Consider the following 7,759-nt stretch of genomic DNA (forward strand, 5'->3'; position numbering starts at 1 on the left):
AAACGCCTCGTTCCGTTCGTGCATTGTACAGAACACTTCCACGCCTTTTAATTACCGCACCCGGAGCCACTGCGAATCAGATGCAGAGTTTCGAGCATAAACTAAGGAACCTTCTTCAAAGCTTCGCTTGTTATGAGATGCAGATCCTTGTTTTGAATTACTTTTTTCGATTGGCAAGAACAAGAGCAATAGCGTTTGGCGCCCATGGAAAACTTCAGCTGGGGTATTCAAGTCGAGACATGGGTGATATGTGCTTCTATACGTCGTAAGTACTAACAGATGAGCATCTTATGCTGGCTCACTTCTTCCTTTGCAGTTTTTGTCCATTGCCCTTTTAAAGGTTTGTACGAAGCGTTCCGCTTCGCCATTTGAATCTGGATGGAACATTGCAGAGGTGATGTGATCTATCTCTAATTTCGAACAGAACTTCTTGAACTCTCCAGGAGTGAACTGACTTCCGTTATCCGAGATAATCGTGTCTGGGAAAAAATCTATCGTAAAGATCTGCTGCAGTGCGTTGATCGCTGCTTTAGAGGTTGCCTGTTCGATGTTCTACAGAGAAACATAAGGATATTTTGCGTGTGCATCAACGAAAATCATCCACATTTTCCTTAAGAAAGGTTTAGCATAGTCGAGATGACTCCGCTGCCACGGCTTTGTTGTTTTTGGCCATCCCTGGTACTCTTTGTCCGGAGCTTTTGCCACAAGCCTGCAAGGTCCGCCACGACTTCACCATCTCTTTAATACTTTTGTTCAACTCCGGCCACCATACGCATCTGCGTGCAATGTGCTTTGTTCAAGTGATTTCCCGGTGACCTTCATGCAAGAGTTTTAAAACTTGTACCTGATAACATTGCGGAACTACTGCTCGTGGAAAACCGTCACATTGTAAAAGTATTACACCGTTTTCTACCCACATCGACAAGCAAGTGTGCAATGTTGTGTCTACCTAAACGTTGCTCTCTTCTTCAACAACGAATTTAAAGGTTTTTCCTCCTGGAAGATTAGCTATAAAACAACCATAATAGTTTTGCGGTTGGGGTAATTGTTTTATTGCTTCTACTGATGTGCTCGACGGTCGCTTGCTGTCTTTGTCGATTACATAACCAAGGTTTTCGACCGAATTCTTGAAAAATTCACATTTTTGTACTTTAACACAAAACCCACACTCGCTCAAAGGTTCCATAAGATTGTCTAAGCAGTTCCAATGTTTTTTTTTTCTGAAGGACCTGTTATTATAAGATATCGTCTATATATGCTGCTACACCAGGGATTTCCGAAATCATTTTATCCATGGAACGTTGAAATTAGGCTGGGCTTGATGCCACACCGAAACACATACGGTTGTCCTGGAAAAGACCAAAAGGTGTGTTTATGACACAAAGTTTTTTGCTTCGTCATCCAGCTCTAATTGCAAGTAAGCATCCGACAAGTCAATTTTAGAAAAGTACTGACCTTTTCCCAGCGATTCCAGCAACGTGTCCAACGTCGGCAACGGATGTTCATCCACTTGTATTTGCTGGTTCAGTCCCTTGAAATCGCCGCAAATTCGTATTCTTCCATTTACTTTCGACACCGCTACGATTGAACGTCCTACTATTTTGGTATTCAAAAAAGCACTCCTGTTGTTGAGAACTCGATTTAGCGGGAGAAGACAAGCCCTTAAGGGGCTGAGGGAGCTCAGTCACATGCACAGCCCGATCACGTTCCTCACACACGTTAAATTCAGGAGGCGTGATACGCCTCTCACAACCACCCAAATTACGTGTAGCTGGGCGATCAAAACCTAGCGGCGCAGAAAACTGCGAAGGGGCAAAACATTACTTCTGATGGCGGCCCCGTGACCTGTACGCTCTGGGGGGAGGAGTTCGGTTATAATTCGCAGGCCTTGGCTCTGGAGCTTTCGGAAGACCTTTAGCCGCGGCCCCGAGTCCTCCTGAAACAGCTTGAAAACATGTGGATTGTACAGGTCCACTTACAGATTGAACAGGCGTCTGGAAAAGGTTATGTAAATTTAACCGCGAGTGAAGTTCACTTCTGGAATACCTAGAAGAGCCCTTCTTAGAGCTACGCCCGGAGCCCACCTCTGATCGATATTCAGCTCTCAACTGAGCGTCTTTGAGTGCGAACTCAGCAGTTCTCGCGGCGGCCTCAGCTCTCGCGGCGGCCTCAGCTCTCGCGGTGGCCTCAGCAGCTCTCGCTTCGGCCTCGGCTTGTATCTGGAGCTCCTATCGTCTTAGCTGCAGGTTAATTTGTGCAACTATCCGTGACGAGCTCCTAGACATCTTAGTGCTTACATTTGAGGCGCTATCCTCAGGATGTATGTCAGCATCCAACATATCGGTGTACTCACTTTCTTTTTGTTCGAAGTTATTTTTTAACAAGTTAAATTCGGGATCTACCCTATCACGGAGTTCTGCCAAATTTTCAGAGTTAACAATTTTACTCAAAAGAGCATGGAAATGCCGCAAATCCTCTTCCAAAGTAGAGAACTTAGATCTAAAAATTAACAATTCCTGCTTATCACTCAAGAAATCTAGGGCTACAGAAAGTTCCCTAATTTAAGTCAAAATATCTTTTCTAAGATACCGGGCTTCCCTAACTAACTTAGTCTCATCATTACTGGGTCCCTCCCCAGAATGGCCTGCCCGACCGCAAAGAACAACATCAGGTTTGAACCCAATCGAGTCGACGGCAGTCGAGTCCTTGTCGCCACCGAGTGTTAAATTGATCGTTTAGTTAAAATGTAATAATTCGTAATAACGTTTCCCTGTTTTACAATTTCACTATTCTGTAATGTTTAAATTCAATTTGTGTATAGACCTACAATATTATATGAACACCTTCTGATAACTTAAAATTATAATTCGAATAACAATTGTGTGGAATAAAAGTAATTTGCGTTCTTCTGGTGACTATTTACTAGGTTACCTCCTGATGTTAAAGATGATAACTAGCTTTTGTATTTCCGACGTTTCGTCAGTCAGCACGACTGACTTTATCAAGGTGGCTAAAACAGGTTAACACAACCTGTTCAGCAACGATGGCACAACACAAAAACGTACTGATAAAATGAATAAAGTAAGCAGCAAGAATCAGAATTAAAACACGCAACAAGATACCTAGAGGTTAAACTGAATGCAGTGAACAGTCTCTCTCTGTTTTTACTACCAATTGTGTGGAAATTAGTTGATGGAGTCAGATAGCTAAATTAGATAAGTTAGATAGAATATTTATCAGGTAGTCAGACAGCCTTAATATCAAGTTCAAATATAAACAAACATTAGACCTTAAATAAAATGGGCCTATCTTATTTTTGTGCTTTATTTTGTTGTTTGTGCTTTATTTGTGTATTACAGTGCTTCTCAAAGTGTAAGTCGCAACGCACCAGTTCGTTGTGACGTAGCCTACAGTTTGAGAATCACTGTAATACACAAAATAAAGCACAAACAACTTTTCAGTTTCGTAATTTATCAATTATGCTGCAAACTTGGAAACGTTCACGGACCCCTTGGGGTCCACGAACCCCCGCGGTTAAGAACCACTGGCCAAAGGTGTTGCGCCGTGACATGTTTTAACCTGAAAACCATTAAAAACGCCAAATTTCTGAAATTTAACATTAAATCCGCAAATATGGTGTAGAGTTTAGCTCTATTCAATAACTCAGATACTAGTAAATAAAAATGGCTGCTGATGGCGACAGCCGTATATATACGCGAATTGTAGGTCACGTGTTCTACGGATGAACACACAGGGAGGTAATACTACATCTCCCCTTCAAGAAACTAAAACGTTTAAAGAAACGACACCAACGTGGAGAGAGGAAGGGCTACATCTTGTAGTATTAAGTACATCTTGTAGAAAGGGCTACATTTCCCTTTTGGAAAAAAATACAACTTCACATATAGTCAAGAAGAAAACTGAGGGAGGAAGGGCTACATCTCCTCTCGATAGAAAGAAATCTCATAAAAAAAAACAAAAAAAAAACAACAACACCAAAACAATTACACGATACTATTGCCAATTATCAGTATAACGATCTGGTGGCTTTATAGTACGACCACTGCGGGTTCTCTACAAATCAGAATCGTCTGATCATGGTCAACCTGATCAGTTTCTGACTCTGTAACCGCGATTTCAGTCTTTTGGTTTGCCGGTCTTGATATTAAACTGTGACGGTTTCGTCTGATAATGTCACAATGAGTTTCGACCATGTAAGAGCGAGGAGATGGAGTTTGTTCAATTATGTGTCCTTCATCCAAATCTGGCTCGATCCAAACATTTGCGTTTGGAGATAGGGGAGGCAGCACCGTTGCTCTATGTCTCTTATCGTGATCTAACTTTTGCTGTTGTTTTAGTTCTTTATCACGAAGGCGAAATTGTTTTAAGTAAGGTCACTTTGGATCATATATTTTAGGATCAGCGGGAACAATCGATCGCAGCTTGCGTCCTATTAATAGTTCACATGGACTGAATCCAGACTGCAGTGGAGTGCTTGCGTAATTAATGAGTGCAAGTTGTGGATTCGTTGATTTGTCGAATAGCGATTTCACTGTTTGAACAGCTCTTTCTGCTTCGCCATTGCTCTTTGGATATCGCAGACTGCTAGTTTTGTGTAAAACCCATACTCCTCGGAGAATCTGCAAAAGATGTGAGAAGAGTATTGTGGGCCATTGTCGCTGACGAGTATTTCGGGGATTCCGTGAGTCGAAAAAATCTTTTTCAAATGTTTGATAACATCAAAGGATGTAGTGGAGTGGTCAAGACACAACACTTTAATAAAACGCGAAAAATAGTCGACCACAATCAAATACTGTTTGTTCTGCCATTGGAACAAATCACAGCCAACTTTCTGCCAAGGATAGTCCGGCAAACTCGGAGGCATGAGAGGTTCTGGGCTGTAAACACGGTGTTGGCTGCAAACAGAACATTTGGTTACAAAACTGGCAAAGTCATCATTCATACCAGGCCACCATATACAAGATCTAGCCAGGGATCTACACTTGACTATTCCTTGATGGCCAGTGTGGATGCGGTAAAGCATATCATTACGTAGCTTGAGACGGATTAACAGGCGATTGCGAAAAAGCAATAAGTTCCTTTCAAACGACAGTTCATTTCGGACTTTGAAGTACGGCATCAAGTGCAGATCTAGCACGGATTTGCTCGGCCACTGCGTTTGACAGTAATCAATTAATTTAGCACATACCGGATCATCTCGAATTTCGGCGCGAATCTGATATAAGCGTTCGGACGAGGCAGGCAGTGAAACAATAACGGCATCCACATGAAGTTCTGCCTCCTCATGCAAATCATCTTTGTTGCCTGTTGAGGCAGGGCTTCTGGAAAGCATGTCTGCTGAACAAAGTAATTTTCCTGGAACATATTTAATTATAGGCAGATATTTCCAACTTAAGTCACCTACGCCCTTTGCTCTATGTTCTAATGTTGTGTATAAATTCAGTTGTTTGCGTGGTGCAAGCCTGACATACATCGGTATGTCAACAAGACATTTATCGACTAGAGCTGGGGAACACTTGAATTTGAATTCCATACAGAAAAGCGCAATTAAAGATCACATTTTCTCGTGTACAGTATGCAAAAACAGCGTTTCTATAAAACAATTTCAGATTATGTCCAGAGGCAGGTCTGAGTATCAAACTAAAATCTTAGAAGCCTTGTACATAAAACGTAGTAACAATCCACCTTTGAACAGACAATTGTATGCTTGCGGCTCATCTTTCTTGCTCTCTGTACAGTATTTTAAAATTAGTTGTTTCGCACTTTGCCTTTCTACCATATCATGTGATCTGCTCAACACCTTTTGATGCAGTTACCTTTGATTCTTGCAGAGCCTATATCGTTGAGTTTGAGCTAGTCAGAAGTACTGTGCAGTTTTTGTTTTTTCCTGTTTATAGTTATAACAACCATTGTATTTTATTCAGATGTATTAAAAATTGTATATATGTTATTCCTGAAGACGACATCGTGTGATGTCGAAAACGTTTGATATTTAATTGTTGCGTAGTTTTGTGTTTTTTTTTTGTAAATGCAATAATCTTTAATATGTTAAACATGATAACGTTGCTCGGCTTCGTATGCCTATGGTTCAACAAGACAAACTCTCTACCGAAGCTGTATATTTAATCTCATCTCGTAAGAATGTCACATCAATTTCATTCTGAAGCGTTGAATGCGAGGAGGCAACTCGTCAAGACTTTTGTTGCCCAGCAGCGATATTAACGGTTGATGATCAGTGTTTATTTCAAATAAAGTGCCAATCAAAAAGTTTCGGAATTTTTCACATCCCCAAGTTACAGCCAATGCCTCTGTTTTGATCTGGGCATATCGAGTTTCAGCCGGAGTGAGTGATCTTGATGCAAGGCAACATGATGCAATTGCCCAAATTGCATTTCCACAATACAGCCACTAACCCATAAGAAGGCGAGTCTGCCGAAAGAACAGTTTTAGCTTTAGGGTCATAGTGAATTACCACAGGTGTGTCTGTTAACGCAGACTTGATATCATTGAAATATTTTTGTTGGTTGAGGCCCCAAACCCAAGAGGTTTCTTTGCGTAACAACTCTCGTAATGGTTGTGACAATTCTGCTAGGTTAGGCAAAAACTTTGCAAGCTGATTAGCCATGCCCCAAAACCAGCGTATTCCACTTGTGTCTGAAGGAGCTTTCATGTCTTTAACAGCCGATATCTTTTCAGAGTTTGTTTGTTTGTTTATTTGTTTATCTTTATCCTGCATTGCAGGAAAGCGGACTTGAGCGCTATGCATCGGTGTACGCCTTCCGACATACACCTGACCCACGCTGCAGCCGACTGCAATGTCTGTTTCCGGTTGTCTACTCTATTTATGACTGAAATTTGGTACTACCCATTACTCGAAATCGATCACTGGGTAGAGGCAATTATCGTAAATTTTCTTGCCCAGAGAAACAACAGCAAGTGCGGGTGGCTGGAGTCGAACATGCAGGCTCTGGACTGCGAGCCCAACGCGCTAACCACTCGGCCACTGCTGCCGACAAGGATACCCTTGGATACCCTTGTTATCAACTATGTGGCCCAGGAATTCTATCGATTGCTTGGAAAATTCACATTTATTGTCATTAAGAGTCACTGTCGCAGCAGACAGCCTAGCCAAAACGTCATTCAGTCTTTTATCATGTTCACTTTTTGTCGCCCCAAATATCAACACGTCATCCATAAGACATAACTCCCAGGTAATCCTTCCAGAATAGAAGACATTTCGCGTTGAAAATGTTCTGGGGCTGATGAGATTCCTAATGGTAATCGGTTGAAACAATGCCTTCCGGATGGACTGATAAATGTAGTCAGCAATCGTGAGTGTTCGGACAGGGGAATTTCCAAAATCCTGAATTGGCATCAAGTTTTAAAAAATACTGGGTACCCGAAAGTTTGGCCAGGGTTTCTTCGACGGTGGGGAGCATATGACGCTCTCTTTGAACACTTTTATTTAGCTGTGTAAAGTCTACACAAATTCATACCCGACCGTTTTTCTTTGGAGCCACAACCATTCCAAAACACCACTCTGTAGGCTCCGTAACTTTTGAAATGACTCCATCAAGTTCCTCCATGCGCTTCAACTCACCCTTCACCTGGTCCTCCAACGGCAATGGAACTCGTCTCGGAGCTGAAAGACAGTAAGGTTTCGCCTCAGCTTTTAAGCAAATGTTACAGTATATTTGCGGCCCAGTTTGCCTAAACCTGTGAATAAGTCTGGATATTG

General features: G+C 41.9%; 1 protein-coding gene across 1 annotated transcript; it reads right to left on the minus strand.

The window, feature by feature from the left end:
- Positions 1-288: 288 nt before the first annotated feature.
- LOC145781762 (uncharacterized) lies at positions 289-6,691 on the minus strand. The gene is made up of 5 exons (XM_082593432.1): positions 6,435-6,691; positions 5,210-5,342; positions 4,399-4,640; positions 683-776; positions 289-552 (listed from the first exon to the last, which is right to left on the minus strand). The coding sequence occupies exons 1-5, from the start codon at positions 6,689-6,691 to the stop codon at positions 289-291; spliced, it is 990 nt and encodes a 329-aa protein (XP_082449558.1).
- Between the last annotated feature and the right edge of the window lie 1,068 nt (positions 6,692-7,759).

This window comes from Aplidium turbinatum, chromosome 13 (genome assembly GCF_918807975.1).
Source record: "Aplidium turbinatum chromosome 13, kaAplTurb1.1, whole genome shotgun sequence".
In the NCBI taxonomy this organism is placed as follows: Eukaryota; Metazoa; Chordata; class Ascidiacea; order Aplousobranchia; family Polyclinidae; genus Aplidium; species Aplidium turbinatum.